This window comes from Sturnira hondurensis, unplaced genomic scaffold (genome assembly GCF_014824575.4).
Source record: "Sturnira hondurensis isolate 20B ecotype Veracruz unplaced genomic scaffold, ASM1482457v3 Scaffold0004322, whole genome shotgun sequence".
Classification (NCBI taxonomy): domain Eukaryota; kingdom Metazoa; phylum Chordata; class Mammalia; order Chiroptera; family Phyllostomidae; genus Sturnira; species Sturnira hondurensis.
In genome coordinates, this window is record NW_028076953.1 from 2,018,118 (window position 1) to 2,041,676 (window position 23,559).

At 34.5% G+C, this 23,559-nt stretch overlaps 1 protein-coding gene across 1 annotated transcript in view; it reads right to left on the reverse strand.

The window, feature by feature from the left end:
* Positions 1 to 23,559, reverse strand: part of HFM1 (helicase for meiosis 1) — a 95,475-nt gene that overhangs the window by 34,114 nt on the left and 37,802 nt on the right. The window contains exons 17-27 of the mRNA XM_037045528.1: positions 21,043 to 21,176; positions 20,195 to 20,242; positions 16,917 to 16,997; positions 9,565 to 9,656; positions 8,082 to 8,188; positions 7,939 to 7,986; positions 4,287 to 4,384; positions 4,071 to 4,202; positions 1,921 to 2,006; positions 1,616 to 1,699; positions 1,332 to 1,489 (exon numbers count right to left, since the gene is read on the reverse strand). Of these exons, the coding sequence (XP_036901423.1) occupies positions 1,332 to 1,489; positions 1,616 to 1,699; positions 1,921 to 2,006; positions 4,071 to 4,202; positions 4,287 to 4,384; positions 7,939 to 7,986; positions 8,082 to 8,188; positions 9,565 to 9,656; positions 16,917 to 16,997; positions 20,195 to 20,242; positions 21,043 to 21,176 (1,068 nt within the window). The remainder of the gene's footprint in view (positions 1 to 1,331; positions 1,490 to 1,615; positions 1,700 to 1,920; positions 2,007 to 4,070; positions 4,203 to 4,286; positions 4,385 to 7,938; positions 7,987 to 8,081; positions 8,189 to 9,564; positions 9,657 to 16,916; positions 16,998 to 20,194; positions 20,243 to 21,042; positions 21,177 to 23,559) is intronic.

Here is a 23,559-nt window from a genome sequence, read left to right on the forward strand (position 1 = left end):
AGTATGGTAGTAAACTGAAGTCTTGAAAGTTACTTTCCCCAGATTCTTAGAAGAGGAAATGGAGTGTCAATAGACCAGGACCTTAATTTTCTTAAGTACAGATGTTTCCAAGTTGCATTTGGAATCAGGCCTGCTTGAATATATAGTTGCTATCAATAACCCATGAACTTCCCTCTAAACATTATCACTTTAAAATAGCTATACATAAATTATATGACTTTGTGAGAACATCATCAATATCTTTATCTTTAAAATTCACATAAAATAATTTGTATCTAATAACATGACAAATAAAAACCAATTTTGTGATTGAACTTATTTTAGCCTCATATAATTGAGGCTGTCATTAGATTTCATTGTCACAGAGAATAAAGATTTGTACAATGACATCTTCTCTGTAAGTGAACCAAGAATAGTTGCAGGAGAGTAGTTACCAGTGAAAGATATATCCTATCTGTCACTAAAGTCCCTTTAGGAATCTTGCACGGGACATTTTAAGGGAGATATCTTCCAGTACACTGGCAACAATGACTCCCATTTCAGAGTCACTGCCATTTCTGAATTTACAACTATATACAGTAGTATGATTAAAGGAGCACAGGCTCTGAGGTCAGAATGCCTGGGTTCAAATCTAGACTTTAAACTACCTATCTGACCTTGCACAAACTGTTTAAACTCTCTTGGTCCCTATTCCTTTATAAAATGTAAATAATAATAGCACTTGTCTTCTACAAAAACTAAACAATTAAATACCTGGACCCTATTAAGTGTTCAAAAATATCAGCTATAGCTATAACTAATATTCTTAGAGTTTTCTGACATCTTGGGTAAAATAAGAGCATTAGAAAAAAAACCTCAGGTGAAAATTATATAATGGCACGCTAGAGAATTAGGTATAAGGAAAGTACCTCCTTTATATATCTGATTTGGTTGGCTGGCTCCTACAATGGAGCTATACTAGTTCGTTAGATTTAAATTCAGAAATAGAAGATATATTTCGTGGTGAGTGGTAAGGTCAGGAACGGCAGGAGAGAAGCAACAAGGAAGTTCAGCAATGGTAGACTGTATACCTATTCCTAAAGGTCATCTATTCACTTGTTTCAAACCATTGTAGTAGATTTCATACCTTGTTCATTAGATTACTAAATATAATAATCTAAAACAACAGACCCAATGGTAATATCTTCTTTAATAGACAAACAAATCACCTCATTACAGCGTCAGGATAATGTAATTGATCACTGTGACTGTATTACTTTTTCTCCTCAGTGGAAATTTTCTTTTATTCTATATGCTTAGAAATAAAATCAAATAGAAATTTTTACACTTACATAATTTTGTGCTTAAAAACCAGTTGATTATCTGCATCGCCTATGATTAAGGTAACATAGTGAGAGTCTGGTGCTGTTCTTCTAGTTTGTAGCTGTTCAAAGTTTCTTAATTTAATGGTCACTAATATCTCCGCCACAGTGTCACTGTACCTTGCAATCTTTAAAAAAGAGTAGGCATGAGGAGTGTTAAAAATAACTTTACTGCTCATACTCAGCTCCAAGTCAGCTGTGGGTAGCATTATTCCTGAAAAGATAATCAAAGTATCTAAAAACAAAATATTTACCTGTTCTATTTCGAGTTCATATTTTGGAAGATACATCACTATTTCTTTTATCTGAGTTCCAAAGGGGGGATGTCTATTTAAAATCTAAAAACATTTATATCATTATATTCTTACCACAACACTAAATTTTTTTAATAAAATACTTTTCATAGTCAATATTTTTAATAATGCTTATTACTTAAAACCTTAGGTTAATATGACTATGAGAAGGAAAATCATTTTTCACTGAAATAAAGTTTTAAAAGTTAAGCTTTAGAATTCACATAAAATACAAGTAACATTAGGAATAAGAGAACATTAAATACCAGTTCAAGTTCCCTTGCATCTGTTTCTTCTATTTTTTTAAAGGAAGTCAAACCTGCGTTAACCATTGCATTTGACAATGTTATACCTGTGGAAAATTAATCAAATAGCAGTTTTTAAACAACCCATTTTAAACTAAAGCTACACTTAAGTATTTAACTATACTAGTAAAAAAATATTACAGATCCAGGCTAATAACTAATTTTTTAAAAAGTTTTCTAAGTGTTTTCAGTTAGGTTAGTTGGGCTGTGACATTACGCAGTCATTTGTATTTGCTTGCTTTACAAAAGAAAGAGGAATTCTTTGGTTTACATGACAACTTGGTCCTTAGTTTTATCATATGCCATCCATAGAACAAGTACCAAGAGACATCTATTATTATACTCATGTTCGAAAAAGGCAACATGATTCAGGAATGAGAATATTGCTTTATGAAGGTATGGCATTCTGAGCAGTTCTTAGAGTTCTCTTTCTGTCTGTACCTAAATCAGATAATTTTTCTCTTCTGCCTAAAATTTCCAATGATTTTCCACTGAATTTAGAATAAAAGGACAATTTCCCTATTATGGCCAAACTCCCTTACCTACATGATTTGACCACAGCCCACCTCTCCCATCTACTTTCCTACCATTCTACTCTTGCTAAATATTGTCCAGCCACATACTTCAATTTTGTTACTTAAATATCTCAAGTTCACATGTATCTTCTGATTTTTTTAATATTTTTAAAAAGCTAAAATTTAAAATTCTTACACTCATGCATGAATTTAACAAAATCCTCAAAGAGAAGAGGATTTTTGTCAAAAGTATAAAATTCCAAACTATTAGCACTCATATGAAGCACATATATTACTGGTGATGGTACAGCACTCCTACTTCCTAATTCACATCCTTATTCTTTCTTGGGAATTTCTCTTTCTAATTCTTAAAACACAATTCCTAGCATTCATAATTCCTTAATGTTCATTTCTATTTTCTCTCAAAACTTCTCCTGAATTTTTTTAGTTTATAATCATGGTTGAAAATCAATGTATATTTTTTACTTCTTTCCTGATGTTCTATAAGAACCTAGATTTGCTTTTTTGTTTGGATTCTCTCACTTTTCTATGATTAAATGTAGGAAACTGTTAGCATTCAACAATTTGGAAGGTACAGATACTCGGACTCTCAATACTCGAAAGTCAGTCAGAAAGATTGGCTTTTTCAAGTAAAATGAAACTTTTATTAATAACCATTTAATCTAATTTTAATTTTTTCTGTAAATTGCTATTTCCTAAATGTTTTATGGAAGCTCCTTCACAATTCAGAACTCTTGTCTTTGTGGGATGCGTGTCACATGTGGTTTGCCAGGACTTCTGTAGGAAGATGACCCTTTACATCAGGAATTTCTCCTCCAATCTGATCTTACTTTCACCAGCCAGACCCCACCTTCACTCCAGCTCCCAGGACTGGTCAGCATTCTTCCACCAACTGCTTTCAAACTTCAAGAAAATAAAAAGTAGAACTTCATTCTAAGCCTTAGAACAAAGGCTTACTATTCCTTAGAAACTAAGGAATAATAAGGAAACTAAGGAATAATAAACCAAACTGGAAAACTCGAGAGTGCTTTAGTCATTTCCCAGTCTTTGTAAATGGCACACTCTAGAGTTTTTCAGTTCATAACCTGAACTAGACCCCAATAGACAGGAAACAGGCATAATTTTTTTCCTGCAGAATCTCTGTGAAGATCAATACTAATATCCTGTTACTAAAAAAACAAAGTTAAGATATAAATAAGTGGCATAATTTTCTGTAATAAATTAAAAAATGACTAGGACTATTAGCTCTGGACCTTGTCATTGAGATCAAAACAAAATAGTTATAAAAGTGGAAGAGAGAGCAACACACAGTTACCTAGGTAAAACAAGATTTCACTCTTGGTTTGAAAACAAATTTAAAATAAGAGCATTATTTCTTAGTAAGTTTCCCAATCGATTTCAAATGGGATCATTTAAAACACGGCAAATAAAAATCAGTAAGGACAGTACCTCATTTAGTCCTGCTAAGATGGTGCTTCCTTATAGGTCTATAGTCATCATAGAACTGTTTCCTAACAGCAAATACAAAATAAATTGCAGACAAAAACAAACTGCCTGCCTATATTCAGTACCTACCAATTTTTTCCAGCTGTTTGGACACATGCAGAGAATTTTCCCAAAGTTTACATCTAAAACACTTAGTTAAAATCAAACTGTTCAATAGTACAGCAAACTTCTTTTCTTGAAGAGCCACAAACTCTGACAGCCCTAAAAAAAAAAGTTTCCAATATTAAATCTAGTATACTAGGTTTACTAAAAAAATAACAAAAATACATTAATCCTCTAACATACATCTTGTAATCCGTGAGCCACTTCTGAAAATCTTTGCAGTATCTTGTGTCAAAGCAAAGTCTTGTATGGGAATGCATCCCAACTGAGCCTGAATAAGACTGGCAGAAAAAAGAAATTTCATTATTTTCTTTGAAAAATTATATTATTTGACATCACTGATTGAAGTTTCTCTTCTTAAAATTCCTCTCTACCTCAATTTCTTTGACACTAACTACATGATTTTGTATCTTTTATCATTATTGTTGCAAGTCATTTTTGACTTCCTTTCCCAATCTCCAGCAGTCCAGTTCTCATTTCCTTATTCTTCTTTTTCACCTCTCTTTCTCTCATAAATCTTCTTTCTTTTCAAGGCTTTCATTATAATCTCTAGATTGATACATTTCCAGTGCTTACAGGGCACTCTCACTCAGACTTTTTTTTTAAATTTTGAGAGTATGTTTATTAAAGCAGGAAATAGTGAAACAAAGGAAAGGCTAAGGATAGGATAAGCAACAGGAGCGAGCCTAGGCAGGGCTGCTTTCGCTCTCTGGAAACATTATAGGAAAGAAGCAAGCTAAGGCAGGGCTGCAGTTAGCTCACTAAAATGTCAGAGAAACCGGAGCCTTGAGGATGTTGGGAACAAGAACAATGGCCTCAGCCCCAAGGAGCCTGAAACCCTAGAAGAGACCCTGTAAGTTGATTGCCATCTGTTTAGTTTCAAAAATTTCCCTTCCAGTTGAGACAGACCCCACCCTTTTCTCGCATGTGGACCCTGTAGCCAATAATCTGCCTCTGTGCAAAAAAACGGCTGCTTTATGACCTGTATATAAGGACTTAGCTGCAAGCGCTAGGCGCGAATCCCAGACGAGCCCCCAGTGGGCACAGTGTCTCTGGAGGGATCGCCCCTGCGCAGGTTAAACTTGGCCAATAAATTAACATCTTTGAATCCCTGAAAGTCTCCGATATTTGTTCTCGTGGTTGGTGGATCTAACAAGGACGCATTCAGGGCATTAGTCCAGAACAAGATGCTGCTGCGGGCTGCACCCCTGGTTGCAAGTCTCATGGGGACCCTTAGAGTTTAGGAGAAAGTTCACATCCAATAAAGGAGTGGGTGTGCTCCAGAAAAAGCCTGCTAGACTATTTTTAAAATCTCAGCACATGTAAAATTTTTGTCATATTCTCTTCCAATACAGTTCTGTCCTTGGGTTTCATTGTAAGTATTACAGAAAAACTATACAATCTGATTGATCAACAAATACTTATTAAGTGCTTTTGAGTAACAAGCATAAGTTAAAACTGGATAAAAGTTATATTCCATTCTGTATAAACTCAATTATGTATATTCCCCTCTAATTTTAAAATATAACACTTTACTTTTTTAGGTTAGCAAAAGTTCAAAAATACCTCCCACATATGGGTAGGACTTATGAAAATAGTCACTCTTTTTGCATTGTGTATAGAAACTGTTAGAGAAACTTTTTCAAAGGCAATTTGGCCTTATACATTAAAACTTTTAATGTTTATACCCTTTCACCCAGAAATCCTTGAAAAATATGGTATAAATACAGGAAAGTTCATTTCAGCACCATTTATACTAGCAAAATATTATAAACCATCTAACTCTCCATCAGTGCAAATTACAATATATTCATACTGTAGAATGCATTGCTATTAAAATATATTGCTATTAGAATTAAATGAGGTTGATATGTGTACATAATAATGCAGAAAAATCATCATGATGTATCCTCAGAGCAATAATTACAGTATGAGCTTGTTTACATAGTAGACATTACATGTTTATTAGCACACCTGTACATACTCAAATAAACTGAAAGGAAATAAATATAAAAATTTACATCAAACTACTGATATTATTACTTCTGGGGGAGAAATACAGAGGATCAAGAGTGACCTTAGTTTTTGCTCTATAAATTTTACTTTTGACTCTTTAAAAATAAATAAGTTTAAATTTTTCAAAAAATTAATAAATCTAAATTTTTTATTTTAAAAAATAAATCCGTGCCTTACTTATATAATACAAAACAAGAAACAAATTAATAAGAAAAGAAGTCAATGATTTAGAAATATATCCTATGAGCTAATGAAAACAGCTGGTGCTGAAGGCAAAAGACCTGGGAATTAAAATTGTGAAAAAAAAAATACCCTTAAAGTAAAGGGCAGGAACTTGAAGGATAAAAATTTTAAGTTTTAAAAGGATTAACATCTGAAATTCAGCAAAGTAACAGGAATATGAGGGAGACATAAAAGTGGTAAATATCAGCTGTCATCACCCACCAAAAGACCCCATTCTGGATTAACAAAGACCCCCCACACATTCTCTCTCCCTAGCCAAATAGATGCATAAAGGTGGGAAATAATAATGGAAAACAAAATTATGATATGTATAAAATCCAAAAGAATGTATGACACAGTTTAAGGAAAGATAAGTAAAAGCATTAAAATTGCAAATGGAGAGGGGAGTTCTCAAAAAGATGCATGTGGAAAAACACTTTAATTTGACTCAACAATTGATGTAATGGAGTATATCAGTGAAACAAACAAACAAATACACATTGAATCCAAGAGGTCTAGGTTCTGGTTCTAGCTCAGTCCCCGGTATAGCAGCACAATGTTGAGCAAGTCACAACTCCTCTGGGCATCACTTAATTCACTTGTAAAATGAGATGATTAGGCTGTAATGGCCTTTAAGGAGTTGGAATGTCTAGAGAAATATAGCTAAGAAGCAGAACATTAACTTCTGTTGTCCAACCTATAGATTGGCCTGATGAGTTATACACAACAATAAGAAGTTTGTTTCTGAGACATCAAGGCACTTGGGAGACAAAAGTCAATGAGATGTCCGGAAGTATCCCAGATTAAAGTGACCTCCTCTAGCTAGGGAGGGGAAAAAATTCTTTGGCTAACTGGTTTAATTGAGAAAAAAAAAATCATTTTACCTGAAATTGCATTATCTAAATCAAAAGGTTTAACACTAAGATCTAAATACTGAGAACACTGAGCACTTGGCACAACTTACCATTGATTGCATTTGTGACTGCAAACCTGGTAAAAGTCATGACAAGTTACAATATAAACTGTTTACTATTCCAATTACTGCACCTTTATATAAACTTCCCATTCGTGGCCCAATATTCATCCCACTGTCATATATGCATTCAATTTCCCATGCTTTTGCTTTTACTGTTTTTTGTCTCCAAGAATGCCACTATCATTCAACAGATATTTAATTACATATATTTTTAATTACAGATATTTAATTACAGATATTTTATTTTATTTAAATAAATTTATTTATTTAATTTAATGTGTTTTCAGACTGTCGATTATTTTTATATGCATGGTTCCCATTCAAGCTAACTTGAAAGCTCCTAATGATAAACAGATCTTCTTTCTACCATTTACATTGCCTCAACAGAACACTCTCTTATTGTCTTTTGGTTTAAAAGAATTCGCAAATTATTTGAATTAAAGCATGCGCTTTTAGAAATTAATTTCACATCTACATTGGACTCATTTTTATATAATTATGTTATTTTTTATATGAAGAAAAAATTTAAATTAGTTTTAAAACTATTAAAAAACCTTTATAAATTTGAATCATGAACAGGTAGCCAGTATTTTAAGACACTGCATACTGAATTATCTTTACCAATTTACTTTCATTTCTCTTGTTTTAATTCTTCCTTCCATAGGAAATCTGTAAATAAAACAAGGCAAAAATTTTATTATTATTAGTTACTTTAACTAAATAATACCTTTAAAAATTATTTAAAATATATTTAATTTCTATACCTGATAGTTATTTGACTTGGATTTTTGTTCAAATTATTCAGAGTTTTCTTTTCATTTATCCTTAATTGTACATCTAGAAATTCCTTGCAGCTGGCTATCATTGTGACCTATAAAATTTCAGCATTTGTCTATTTAATTATGTCCATTCTTTACTTCTTTCCTCTTATTCACTTTCTCTGCATTTATTTATTTTTCATGTTTCCTTAGGACAACCCAGTTTTATCTTTGGCATTTAGAGTAAAAAATTTGCTTTACACATTTTGCTTCTTTAAGAATTCATTCATTCATTCACTCATTCATTTACTAAGAAATGTTTACAAACACTTGTTATATGCCAGACATTGTGCTAGACACTGGAACCAAGACTGCAAAGATTAACTAGATAAAATTTAAAATATTCAGCCTAGTACCTACTACATAGTAAGCCCTCAGTAAATTTAGTTCCTGAATCACTACTATTACATTATTATTCACCTTTCTACAGTTTGCAAATCTATTGAGGCTAACTTTGTAAGAAAAAGAATGCTTTAGGTATTACAGTTCTGCCAGATAACTCTGAGCAAAGCACACTCTGCTCTAGTTTCTCGTATCTGTAAAATGAAGTTAATACTTATTCTAATTCTTACACATGTACTGAAGGCAAAATCAGATGAATTAATGTTAACATTAGGGATTTTTCTACTCTTGGTTTCTTCTTAGTTAAAAGTAATTTAATAGGTAAAAAAAGCCTACTTTTCACCAACTTTGTGCATTTTTGGCATAATAATCATACCAAAATAGTCTACTTAGATATTTTAAATAAAAGTGAATGGTTTAAATTTAAGAATAAATATAAATACCTTATCTCACAGTCACGTCCCCAGTAAAGGGAAAAAGCACCAATACAGTTACCAGGTATCAACAACATGACTATGGTTCTATTCACCGCTGTAGGTGCAAAGTTACCACCATCATTCACATCTTAATATAACCTGCTATTACTTCCACTTTCTTCACAATCAGTTCTTTTTTTCTGGTCTGTCACCAATGCCATTCTATTTCTATTATTATTATTCTGTTGCAAAAGGCTTAGGGAAGAATTCCAAGTATGTGGCACATATGTCCCCACAGTCCCTCACTCATGGCACTTTCCTAATGTATCATGCCACATCATTTCTCAACATATTATACTTGGTAGCCACTACCAATGTAATGGGCATTTTCTTGTAAGTTGAAAGGTAGTTGCCAGCCCTACTCTGCATTTGTATATAAATTTTCTTAGTCCTCATACAGAGATACAACTGAAAATATATTCTAAGGAGTAAAACTATTGCATATTGCATGATCAAATGTATATAAGGAGAAAGACATAAGCACTATTAGAAATGCTTTCTTTTCTGCTCATTCATTCTTAAATTACATGAGATATACAAATTAGTTGTTTCCCCAATATTATTCTATACTATATCATTATGTAATTATTTTCTAGTGAAAATTAATTTACCAAATCCAATAAAGTTTCTTTTCCACTGATTGTACAAAATTTCTTCACTGTTTCAAATGTAATATAATACCAAGCCATCAACCTTCCTGTCTCTGTGGGAAAAAATGGAAAATAAACATTTATCCCATCTGCTGAAAGAACTTGCTTTTTCATGAGTTTAACAAACTTTTCTCTTTTAAAAAATTATTTTATTGTTATTCAAGTACAGTTGTCTGCATTTACCCCTCCCCACTGTTCCCCACCCTGACCATCCCCACTTCTCTCCTTTGCTTCCACCTCCCCTTGGTCTTGTCCATGTGTCCTTTATAGTTGTTCCTGAAAACCCTTCCCCCCTTCCCTCCCCATTATCCTTTTCCACCTCCCCTCTGGTTACTGTCAGATTGTTCTTAATTTCAATGTCTCTGATAATATTTTGCTTGCTTGCTCGTTTTGTTGATTAGGTTCTACTTAAAGGTGAGATGATATGGTATTTGTCCCCCACCACCTGGCTAATTTCACCTAACATGATGGTCTCCAGTTCCATCCATGCTGTTGGGAAGGATAGGAGCTCCTTCTTTATTTCTTCTGCATAGTATTCTATTGTGTAAATGTACCATAGTTTTTTATCCATTCATTTACTGATGGGCACTTAGGTTGCTTCCAGCACTTGGCTATTGTAAATTGTGCTGCTATGAACACTGGAGTACTTCGGTTCTTTTGGATTGGTGTTTCAGAATTCTTAGGGTATAATTCCAGCAGTGGAATTGCTGGGTCAAAAGGCAGTTCCATTTTTAGTTTTCTGAGGAAATTCCATACTGTTTACCATAGTGGCTGCACCAATCTGCATTCCCACCAACAGTGCACTAGGGTTCCCTTTTCTCCACATCCTCTCCAACACTTGTTGTTTACTGATTTGTTTATGATGGCTGTTCTCACTAGTGTGAAGTGGTATTTCATTGTGGCTTTAATTTGTATCTCTCTGATGGCTAGTGATGCTGAGAATCTTTTCATATGTCTCTGGGCCTTCTGTATGTCCTCCTTGGAGAAGTGTGTGTTCAAGTCTTGCCCATTTTTTAATTGGGTTTAACAAACTTTTCTTTAACATCTATTCTGTGCCCATAATGACATCAGGGACAAAAGACAGACCAGAAAGTCTAGAAGACAGAGTCTCTGAATTTACAGGTTGGCTAGGGAGATAACCATATGCAAAATAACTGGACTACAGAACAAAGTCCAGTTAATGATAATGTTTACATATACCAACTTAAAAACAGAGGCAATTAAACCTAAGAGAATGGTCAGTGTCGGATGGCCTAACAGAGATAATGGGTCTTGAGCAGGATTTAAAAGTAACTAATATGTCTTGGCAGAAAGAAAATAAAACCATTATTACCTAAGGAAAAATCAAGACTCGTTTATCAAAAGAGTAAAGTTAAAAAGACTACCATTATGAGAGATAGGGCTTGATAAACATAGGCTTGATCATACCTAGGTTACTTTACCAGCTTCTTAATATAAGTTGAGAATAACAGAAACACATATCTCATATGTTTATTGTAAAGATTAAATGCAATAACACATGTAAAGTATTTAGCACAGTGTCTAACATTCAGTGTTGCCTACTTGTATTATCAAAACATGATGAATGACAGACTACAGAGGCCCTGAAAGAGCCTTGAAATGCTATTAAAAGAGTTTACAGTTTGGATTTGATTTGTGAAAAAAATCACTTAAAATTCTTGAGCAATATTTTAAGTAAATTGGAGTTTGAATACAAATTGTTTTAGAAACAGAACATTGGGTTGGGTAGGGGTGTGGGTAAAGTGGGGATAAGTAAATGGAATTCATTTAAAAGGTTACTGGTTTCAATTACAAGTTGTCAAAAACATCAGAAAGAATTTCAGGTCTTGTAAGCAGAAAATAGGTGGGAAGAAGAACATGGCATACTGCTTCGCAAAGAAAGGGCTAACATTTATGCATGTACTACAAGTTTTACTGAAGGAAGAATGTGACATTCCATTAGACTTAGATAATTCCATGGTACAGAAGACAGAACTAAGAATCAGAAATAAAGAATTAGCAAGGCTAGCTTAAAAGCCACTTTTTCAATTAGGAGGCTGTTGAATACATTCAGCCAAAATGTGAGTAATTCAGTGGTTCATAAAATGGAGCTTCTGAGAGCAGTGTGTGAGACATCAAGAATGTGGTTATCAAGGGAACTAATACATTAAACTTTAGGGTATATTTGAAGATGTTCTTCTTATCCTAAGTGCTTATAAATTAATACAGGCTATCTCCCTGCTAGACAAAATGAAAGATTTTGGTAAAAAACTTGATACTTGCTATGTTTTAGTCAAGAAAGAAGGAATGAAAAGAATTCTAAAAGATATGCAAATGAAGGGAAGAAATAATGAAGCAACTTATTATCAACATAGCTATTGAATGATGAATATACTTATAGTAGCAAATTCAGGATACTTCAAAGTAAAAATGATCTAGTTGGGGTTGGGGTGAAGGTAGAGGCTACGAGAATGCACCTCTCACATCTCCTACTACAAGAAGTATCTCTGACTGATGGCCCCCACTGCTATGTTCTGAATGCATCACCACGTTCACACCAATATCACACTTCTCAAAGACACACCAAACCAAGGACTGAGCATGGCAGGAATATTAGGCTAGGTCTGTAAGATAAAGGACTCCTCTGATGGGCAACTTTAACTTGAAGATTCCCCATCAGCTTTGCCAAATGCTTTTAGGACTGCAAATTCCTCTTTATTTCCTTCCTTCTCTCCCTCCCTCCTACAGAGGTTCCATCTGCAACCCAGTTTACTAACTTTTCAAGCCTCTTACAGTTACATACCATTTTCAGAACATTAATCCTTCTTAAATTCACACAAACTAATAAGACATGGACTTCTGAGCCCTTCTCTTGTACACATTACCAGGCAGAATAACTAAAAAACTCAACAAGAATATAAACATACAAAAAATTTTATCCATGTTTTTTGTACATATGATGAATTTAAAAGCAAAAATCATATGAAGCAGAATTAAAACACAGAGGCTAAGAATTTAAATACAAAAAGTAATATGAAAGAGATAAAAGAAAATATTAGTAATATATAGGGATAAGAAATCACAAAATACTATGTAAGGACTTCCATCTACATTAATGGCAGACTAAGTAATTATGAATTAATCTTCCTGCTGAAGGCAACTAAAATAGCTAAATGAAATGCAGAAAGTATCTTTTATAAAGCATCAAAGAACTATTATCTAGTTCTTTGGTAATTATCTAGATAATTAGATATTTATCTAGAAGAGGGCTTAAAAGCAAAGGGATAAACATATACAAAATATTTACAAAAACTGACCATGAAGTGGACCATAAACCAAATCTCAACAAATTTCAAAAGACTGTAATCCTACAGAACATGTTATCTGATTACAAAGCAACTATATCAAATATTAAGAACAATGACAAAAACAAAAAGCTAGAAAGATAACTTAAAAATCATCATACATACAGAAATTTAAAATTACAGTTGCAAAAAATCCATAGATAAAAAATAAATCATACTGGAAATTAGAAAATATAACAAACTGATTGATAATAAGAATACTGCAACTCAAACCTAATAAAAGTTCTTAGCCTAAAATAAATATATACTGTTCTTGTATTTTACCTACATATTTATTTCCTGTAAATATATGGTATGTGTATTCCTATAAATTCTTAAATTCTGTAAAACTGCACACTAAATTTAACAGGGGTTATAAAAAAATTATTGAAGCAAACCACTAAAAAATCCATACAACGCCGTAAAAAGAACACTAACCTAAATAATAATCCTAATAAAAATACCACCATGGTTAAAAAGGCATGTTAAATTCCTCATAAAACTACACATACATAGGTATAATATGTTGTGGATCTCTTTAAAGTAATTGGATGATGTAGGGCATAATAAGAGACTGCTGAGTATGAACACAAAGGACAAAATGTCCAAAGAATCAGGATTGCATAATATATACTTTCAAGGCAAAAATACATGGTCAACCTAGGCCCAGAGGAGGACTGGGTAAAAAGGCATCTATAGCCCTGGCTGGTGTAGCTCAGTGGATTGAGCACGAGCCTGTGAAGCAAAGGGTCGCCGGTTCGATTACCAGTCAGGGCACATGCCTGGGTTGAAGGCCAGGTTCCCAGTAGGGACACATGAGAGGCAACCACACATTGATGTTTCTCTCCCACTCTTTCTCCTTCCCATCCCCTCTCTCTAAAAATAAATAAATAAAATATAAAAAATACATCTATAAAAATGTATTCCTCTGAGAATTTAGCTATGTTCAGCTATATTTGTGTATTTCATGTTAAATTGCTGGAATAATGAAGTCAATATTATACTCCAAAAAACTTCTAATCATGAGTGCTAAAAACTATAAAACATTATTTCTCTCTTCTATTACATTCTAAGTAAGATAAAAGAGGGAGCATAAGTAACTATCCAGATAATCAATGTTTGAATAATTTAGAAATGGTGAAAGAATGCCTACAAGTTATTACAGGTTTGAAACAACCCAAAGATTTGAGCATTTCAGTCTTCTGCTGAAAGTCACCAGAATCAGTGAAGACAAATTCTATGCCTGTCAAAAAGAAGCTGTAGTTTTTGCCCATTGAGTATAATGTTGGCTGTACGTCTCTTGTATATGGCTTTACTATGTTAAGGCATGCTCCCTCTACTCCTACTTTGCTGAGTGTTTTTATCATAAATGGGTGCTGTGCTTTATCGGGTGCTTTTTCTGCATCTATTGACATGATCATGTGATTTTCTCTTTCCTTTTGTTTATGTGATGTATTATATTTATTGATTTGTGAATATTGTACCATCCCTGCATACCTGGGATGTATCCCACTTGATTACGGTGTACAATCTTTTTAATGTATTTCTGGGTCTGGTTTGCCAATATTTTGTTGAGGATTTTAGTGTCTATGTTCATCAGCTTTCACTAGTGATACTGGCCTTTAGTTTTCTTCATTGTGTCTTTACTGGTTTGGAGCTAAGCATGATGCTGGCTTCATAAAAAGAGCTCAGGAGTCTTCTCTCTTCTTGGGTTTTTTTGGAATAGTCTGTGAAGGATGGGGGTTAGTTCTTCCTTAAATGTTTTGTAAAATTCTTCTGTGAAACCATTCAGTTGAGGGCTTTTGTGTGCTGGGAGTTTTTTGATTTCTGCTTCGATATCACCAGCTGTTATTAGTCTGTTCAGGCTTTCTGCTTCTCCTTCATTCAGTTTTGGAAGATTATACTTTTCTAGAAATTTGTCCATTTCACCCAGGTTTTCAAATTTCTTGGCATATAGTTGTTTGTAGTAATTTCTTACAATCCTTTGTATTTCTGTGGTATCAACTATAATCTCTCCTCTTTCATTTCTGATTTTATTTGGGTTCTCTTTTTTTATCTTGATGAGTCTGCTTAAAGGCTTGTCAATTTTGTTTATCTTTTCAGAAAACCAGTTCCTCGATTTATTCTTTTTTTTAAAGATTTTATTTATTTTCAGAGGGGAAGGGAAAGAGAGAGGGAGAGAAATATCGATGAATTGTTGCTTTTCGTGCATCCTCTGCTGGGAACTGGCCTGCAACCCAGGCATGTACCCTGACTGGGAACTGAACCACGATTCTTTGGTTTACAAGCCCACACTCAATCCACTAAGCTACACCAGCCAGGGCTTATTCTTGAGCTGTTATTTTAGTTTCTATGTCGTTTAATTCTGCTCTGATATTAGTTATTTCCTTCCTTCTACTCGCCCTGGGCTTTGTTTATTGTTGTTCCTCTAGTTCTTGTAGATGTAGGGTTAGGTTGTTTATTTTAAATGTTTCTGTATTTTTTAGGTAGGCCTGTATTGCTATGAAATTTCTTCTCAGAACTGCCTTTGCTGTGTCCCATAAGTTTTGGACTGTTGTGTGTTCATTTTCATTTGTTTCCAGGAACTTTTTTATTTCTTCCTTGATCTCATTCTTAACCCATTCATTGTTTAATAGCATGCTATTCAATCTCCATGAATTTGAGTGTTTGGGGGTTGATATGTCCCCTAGAGCAAGGGACATAAAGATAAACAAATGGGATCTCATCAAAATAAAAAGCTTCTACATGGCTAAAGAAAGCATCAGCAAAGTGAAAAGGGAACTTACTTTATGGGAAAATATATTGCCAATGATACCTCAGACAAGGGCTTGATCTCCAAAATATATAAAGAACTCATACCACTCTACTCCAGGAAGACAAACAGCCGAATTAAAAAATGGGCAAAGGACCTGAACAGACACTTCTCCCAGGAGGACATACAGAGGGCCTAGAGGCAGCCATCAGAGAGATGCAAATTAAAACCACAATGAGATACCACTTCACACTGGTCAGAATGGCCACCATAAACAAATCAACAAACAATAAGTGCTGGCAAGGTGGTAGAGAAAAGGAACCCCACTATGTTGTTGGTGAGAATGCAGGCTGGTGCATCAACTGTGGAAAACAGTATGGAATTTCTTCAGAAAACTGAAAATGGAAATGCCTTTCGACCCGGCAATTCCACTGCTGGGATTATACCCTAAGAATCCTGAAACACCAGTTTAAAAGAACCCACATACCCTAATGCTCACAGCAGCATTATGTACAATAGCCAAGTACTGGAAGCAACCTAAGTGCCCATTAGTAAATGAGTGGATAAAAAACTATGGTACATTTACACAATAGAATACTATGCAGAAGAAATAAAGAAGGAGCTCCTATTCTTCCCAACAGCATGGATGGATCTGGAGAGCATTATGCTAAGGGAAATAAGCCAGGTGGTGAAAGGCAAATACCACATCATCTCACCTTTAACAGGAACCTAATCAACAAAACAAACAAGCAAGCAAAATATAACCACAGATATGTAAATAAAGAACAAATTGACAGTAACCAGAGGTGAAGGGGAAGGGATAAAGGGGGGAAAAGGGGAAGGGTCATCAAAGAACATGTACAAAGCACACATGGACAAAGCCAAACAGGGTAGGTAGAATTGACAGTGGGAGGTGGGGATGGGTGAGGTGGGAGGGAGTATTGGGGGGAAATGGGGACAACCGTATTCGAACAACAATTAAAAATAAAAATAATAAACATTGGTAAATAAAATAAATAAATATATTGTAATTTTTTAAAAGCTCTAGAATTTTATAAATAGTATTGTTGTATAAGTTTATCATGTTAATGATGACTCCCTGTTGAGAACGAGATCACAATTTAACTTTACCATCACCTAAATTCAGTACAACAAAATTTCTTATTTAATATTAAGTAAATAATTGTTAAATTTACTAGTAATGATGGAAAAATTACCAGTTGGTTTGAAATTAACACCTTCATCCATTGTTATCAAGTCCAGAGATGATAAATCATTCAGATTCTTCAAACATAATTCTGTCCAATTGGAGAAAACACATTTTTATTTTAGTAAAATAAGGAAGTAGCACAAAATAGAATTTATTTTTAAATATGCTAAAGTTATGTTTCTGTTCTTTAGTGGAAAAAACTGTAATTCCTATTTAAGCAGTAAGAAAAAAGCTCATTTAAATAAAAGCTGAGTGATATGCTAAAAAGATTTTCTAATAGTAACAATAATAAAAATAATAAAAACAACACTCAGTAAGCAATAAAATAGCATTTACAACTTTGAGTTTCTACAATAATATTTTTATTACCTCATTTAATCCTCAAAATAACACAATAAGATAGGCAGTATTAATATTACTTCATGTACAAGTTAGGAAACTAAACAATAGAGAGGCTAAGTAACTTGCTCTATGTCTAAGTAACCACTTTGATATATGACATTCAATAAGAGTGGTTTCCTTTTTTTTTAACTTTTATCAAAGATATATACACACAAAGTATAGAGTCAAATAGTTCTAAAAGAATTGTTCTAAAAAACACCAGTCTTTCCCCTCTTCTGGGTTTGCTCCTCTTCTGAAGCAAACACTTATGACTATTTTAGCTGATGGTTTTGGTTTTTACAGCAGCATATCTGAAAATGCCACTATTTACTACTTGGAAGGAACCTCTGAAGAGGAAGCAATGCAAGTTACTCTCTGATTGAAGGGCATCAGAGCAATTACTGTAACCTGCTGCTTTGAGTGCTCTCTCTGTCCCACGCTACGGAAACATTTCACAGCAGAGTGGCATTGCCACAACCTGTTCGAACTGAAGTACAGTAGCAGCTCACAAAAACACAGCCTGGAAGGCAAGATTCTCTGGGAAATACTTTGGTTTAAGAACATTGCTTAGGCAGCTTGATAGTTTTAATTGTTTTGTTAAGTAGAGCTTTTGAAGTTTTTGCTAATTTTCTTATTACCCACTATTAACTTAACATTCAGTAAATTAATCAGCCAAAGAAGAATGTCTGTTACACGCTGAGCACTATTCTAAGCTTTAGGTTTATAGTAGTAAGAGACAAGGTTCCTTCAGAGCTTTTTACTGAATAAAGCAATCAATAAACAAATATAAATAATATAGTTTTAGGTATTGAAAAGTACTATGAAGGAAAATAAAGCTGAGAAAGGACCTAGAGAATGATGGGGTTTTTTTTAGCTTTTAACTAAAGTTTATGTGTATTTCTGATATAAAGCTCTATACTTTCTGATATAAAGTAAGGATACAGTCACCCAAAATTTCAACATACATAAATGCATCAGCTTTCCTAAGAACCATGAAAATATCATTACCAACATAGAAATCATTCTGCCTTCCTCTCTTTAAAGGTTGGTTTAAATAAAGTTGTCCAGGAGAGCCTCTGTGAGAAGCTGATATCTGAACAATGAAGGTGCGGGCCATGTAAAATTTGTGAGAATTCTAAGAATAAGGAACAGATAGCGCAAAAAACTGAAGTGGAAACAAGCTTCATGTATGTAAGGAACAGCAAGAGAGCCAACTGGGAAACAGAGTAGAATAAAAGAGAGGAAAGTGACAAAAGATGAAGTCAGTGAAATATGCAGAGAGATACCAAGTAGGACTTTGTGGGCTCTGGTGAAAGTTTGGATTTTATCCTAAAAGTGATGGGGAGCTACTGGAGGATACTGAGTAAGAAAGTATCACCAAATTTAGAAACAGTATGTTCTACGCTAAGGATCCTTTCTAAGAGATGTAAGGAAAGCCTCCAATGACACTGAAACATTATATTCAGTTCAGTTATATAGTAAATTGGGCTATTATTTATAGGCAAAACTTAGCTACCCTATAATAACTAAAGATAAGGCTAATATAAGTTGTGATTTTGCCAATTTAACAAAAGTTAAATCATTACAGTTATCAGAACATAGCAAGATACCTCTTGAGACAATCTAATTTCTTGTGTGCATTTTGTCATTATAATCAATATATGCTTTAAGAACTCAATTATAAAATTGGGCATTAAAGAGAGAATAATACAACTATTTATAGTTGTTTCTGAACAGCAGTGTTATAAATTTATGCTATTGCTTATAACATCTTTTAACAATATACTTATGCTTTAAGCAATATAATTTTACCATTTCATCTTTATTTCTGCATTTTTATTTGTCATATGTGTGTATCCAAGTAGAGAATAAATTAAAGTTGACTAAATATTTTTAGTAGATCTAGCATTTTTTTTCTTTTACTGGAAGAGTCACAATACAAAGAAGAGGTAACCATTTTTAATCCAAATAAATTCTCAACAATCTTTTGTTATTTTAAAAGATAGTTAATTAGCCCTGGCTGGTGTAGCTCAGTGGATTGAGCGTGGGCCTGCGAACCACAGGATCGCGGTTCAATTCCCAGTCAGGACACATGCCTGGGTTGCAGGACAGTTCCCGGTTCCCAGCAGTGGACAAATGAGAGGCAACCATACACTGATATTTCTCTCTCTCTCTCTCTCTCTTCTTCCCTTCCCCTCTAAGATAAATAAATAAAATCTTTAAAAAAAAGATAGTTAAGGAAATACTGAGTGACAAACTAAAAACAAAGCTGGTATTTAATAGGAGCACATCATTCGTACAAATTAGGATAAGAAGCCTATAGCCCTGGCTGGCGTAGCTCAGTGGATTGAGCACAGGCCTGCAAACCACAGGATCGCGGTTGGATTCCCAGTCAGGGCATGTGCCTGGGTTGCAGGCCAGTTCCCAGCAGGGGACTCATGAGAGGCAACCATACATTGATACTTCTCTCCTTCCCTTCCCCTCTAAAGATAAATAAATAAAATCTTTTTTAAAAAAGCCTACAACCAAACTAGGCTTATATTTCAATAAAAATTAAACTAGAAAAGAAAAATAAATAGTTGTGTCTATATGGAACATTTTCAAAGACCAGAGTCATTTTAAAAATAAAAACAAATAAGCCAGGTTAACGTATTATACAAAGAAAGATATTCTGATAGAATTAATAAATAAACTGATTCAGGGGGAAAAAAGTGTATGTGCCAAGCTTTATTCTGGTGTGAAAAAAAACAGTTCATGTTTTTTTTTTGAACAACAGGTTACTTTAAAAAAATAATTCACAAGAAAAAATAGAAAAATTATTTACAAAAAGGGTTCCCTTTCATAATACTTGATCTTTTTCATTAAAATGAATAGAATATCATTTTTTTAAGAAGTATATCTAACCTTGTAATTTTGCTTCAATTCCATCTTTGTTCAAGCCAGATGCAAAACCTGTATAAGTTACAAAAATGTATTAAAAATAAAATGGAAAGAACTGAATTCATCTTTATAGGCTCAGTTTATACTCTAGTTAGTCCAACTAAATATTAAATAAAAATAGTTTATGCGCTATTAGTTTAAAGCAAGTTAATAGTTTAAAGCAAGTTAATAGTTTAAAGCGAGGCTTAGAGATCTGTAGAAAATAACCACTATGTTGAAATTCTTCCAATACACCAAATGGCTTATCCTGTCCTTATGTGATTGTATAACAGATACCAGGAGTACTCTATGTACTATTTTTCCTTAACAATCTGAATATTTTGAACCTGTGTCCATTAGAATGGTATTGCAACAAGTTGAATTTTAATTTGATATACAGCAATCTCAATTATGTTTGTGTTACAATCTGCACCACATGAAAGGACCCTCTAGAAGCAACATAACTAGGTATGTGTTAGCTTTAGAAGCAGAATGAAAATTCCAGCAGCAACAGTAGTACTATATACTTTGATTTCAACACCAGTTCAAATAAAATTCAAGAATTTTTAAAAATTATTTTATGCATTTTTGTTATTTTTTAGAGTTAATTTTTTTCTAAAATGTCTATTTTTAGTAGTGATTTCACAGACTAGAAGTGAAATAATTAAGATGTCTCACTTTTGTCTATTCTTGCCTCTAAATGTACTTATGATTGTTGTTGCTTTTGTTTCTGTTACCTATCAGTTTCTATAATCTATTTTGTGACCTACTAAAGTAAGTATAGTTCCAACTGACTTGAAAAAATTATGACTTTTCCAAATAAAATAACAAACCATAATGAGATGGATTTTTCAAGGCTCTGATATAAAGCAAAGTTGATCGTATCCATTCCAAAGCAATATTTACATCTGTGATGGTATGCAATACTATTTCTGCATTTAAATGCTCAATAAGATGTCTGTGTAAACTAATGGGGAAAAAAAAATCTTTGCATTAGTAATAGGTATTTTAATGCAATAGCTCTTACTGTTTTAAACTTCAATGATACTTAAAATAATTCAATAATATAATTGAATAATATACTCATTGCTACTTTAATAATTCATTACGATAAATTAATTTTCAAAAGTTTAAGAGAAAACCATTATGTCAGTTCAACTTTTAAAAATATTACAGATTTCTTTCCATTCCATGGGTCTAGAAGACATTATTGCTTTAAAAAGAAGTGGGGAATGACAATAAATAACAAGTGTTGACAGGGATATGGAGAAAAGGGAACACTTGTGCAGTATTGGTGGAATTGTAAATTAGTGCAGCCACTATAGAAAACAATGTGAAAACTCCTCACTACCATATGACCCACAAATTCCACTTCTGGGTATTTACCTGAAGTAAACAAAATCACTAATTTGAAAATATATGTGCACCTCTATGTTTACAATAGCCAAGATATGGAAGCAACCTAGGTATTCATCCATAGATGAAATGGATAAAGAAAACATAGCACAACATAGAATAGAATGCTACTCAGCCATAAAAGAATAAAACCTTGCCACTGGTGACAACACAGATGGACCTAGAGAGTAGTACACTAAGTGAAGTAAGTCAGAGAAAAACAAATATTTTGGACTTCCGCCAAGATGGAGGCATAGGTGGAAACACTGTGCCTTCTCCCACAACCAAGTTTGAATACAACAAAGGTTTGGAGAAACAAAGACACAACCAAAGGACAGAAAATTGAATTATACGGAAGTCCGACTACATCTAACCGTTCAACGGGGATGGTAAGAGGGGCGGAGCCAGCAGCGAGCGGGGTCGGGCAGGACAGGGCCCCCCAACCCAGGCGCGCAGGCAGACGGGAACCAGTTGGGGTGCGGGGCAGACTGCGGGCGCATATTCGCGCACAGTGAGACAGACCATGCAGGCCCAAGGGGGCGAGGGCTGATGGCGGTGGCACACGCGCGTGCAGTGGGACGAAACGTGTGGGCCCGGTGATGGGCGACTGCAGCACCGGTGAGGGCCGCGGTGGCAGGAGGCGGACATGACGCCATAGTCCCTCTTTGACCCCGCCCCCACATACAGCGTCACAACCCAGCGACTGAGTTGCCCTGCTCTGGTGAAAACCTAGGGCTCCGATCCTGCTCCTGCTACGTAACAGGCATGGACAGCCCAAAAGATGGCACAAGAAGAACTCAAAGTCCCAGAGCCAATAACTCTAAGCGACCGAGAAATTGCCAGCCTCTCAGAAGCACAATTCAAGACACTATTTATCAGGATGCTCACAGAACTGGTAGATTATAGTCACAAATTAGAGGAACAAAGTCACAAATTAGAGGAACATATGAAGGCTAAACTAATTGAAATGAAGGGAGATGCACAGGAAACCAATAGTGATGGAAAGGAAACGGGGACTCAAATCAATGGAATGGACCAGAAGGAAGAACAAAACATCCCACCAGAAAGGAATGAAGAAATGAGAATTCAAAAAAATGAGGAGAGGCTTAGGAACCTCCAGGACATCTTTAAACGTTCCAACATCCGGATTATAGGGGTACCAGAAGGGGGAAAGAAACAGCCACGAGTGGAAAACGTATTTGAACAAATAATAAAGGAGAACTTCCCCAGTCTGGCAAAGGAAATAGACTTCCAGGAAATCCAGGAAGCTCAGAGAGTGCCAAAGAAGTTGGACCCAAGAAGGAACACACCAAGGCACATCATAATTACATTAGCCAAGACTAAAATGAAGGAGAGAATCCTAGAAGCAGCAAGGGATAAGGGGACAGTCACCTACAAAGGAGTACCCATCAGACTGTCAGCGGATTTCTCAAAAGAGACCTTACAGGCAAAAAGGGGCTAGAAAGAAGTATTCCAAGTCATGAAATCCAAAGACCTACAGCCAAGATTGCTTTATCCAGCAAAACTTTCATTTAGAATGGAAGGACAGATAAAGTGCTTCTCAGATAAGGTCAAGTTCAAGGAGTTCATCATCACCAAGCCCTTATTATATGAAATGCTAAAGGGACTTATATAAGAAAAAGAAGATGAAAAATATTAACAGTGAGAGGACAGCAAACTCAACAGTTATTAACAACCACACCTAAAACAAAAGCAAACCAAGAGGACAGCTAGATCAGGAGTGGAGCCATAGAAATGAAGAACACATGGAGGGTTAGAAATAGGGGGGTGGGAGGGGGAGAAGGGGGGAGAAGGCACAGAAAATAGCATAGATGCTAGGTAGAAAATAGATAGGGGGGAGGGCGAGAATAGTGGGGGAAATATAGAATCTAAAGAACTTGAGACACGTGGTTATAAACTAAGGGGGGGAGAATGGTGGGGGAGGGAGGGTGCGG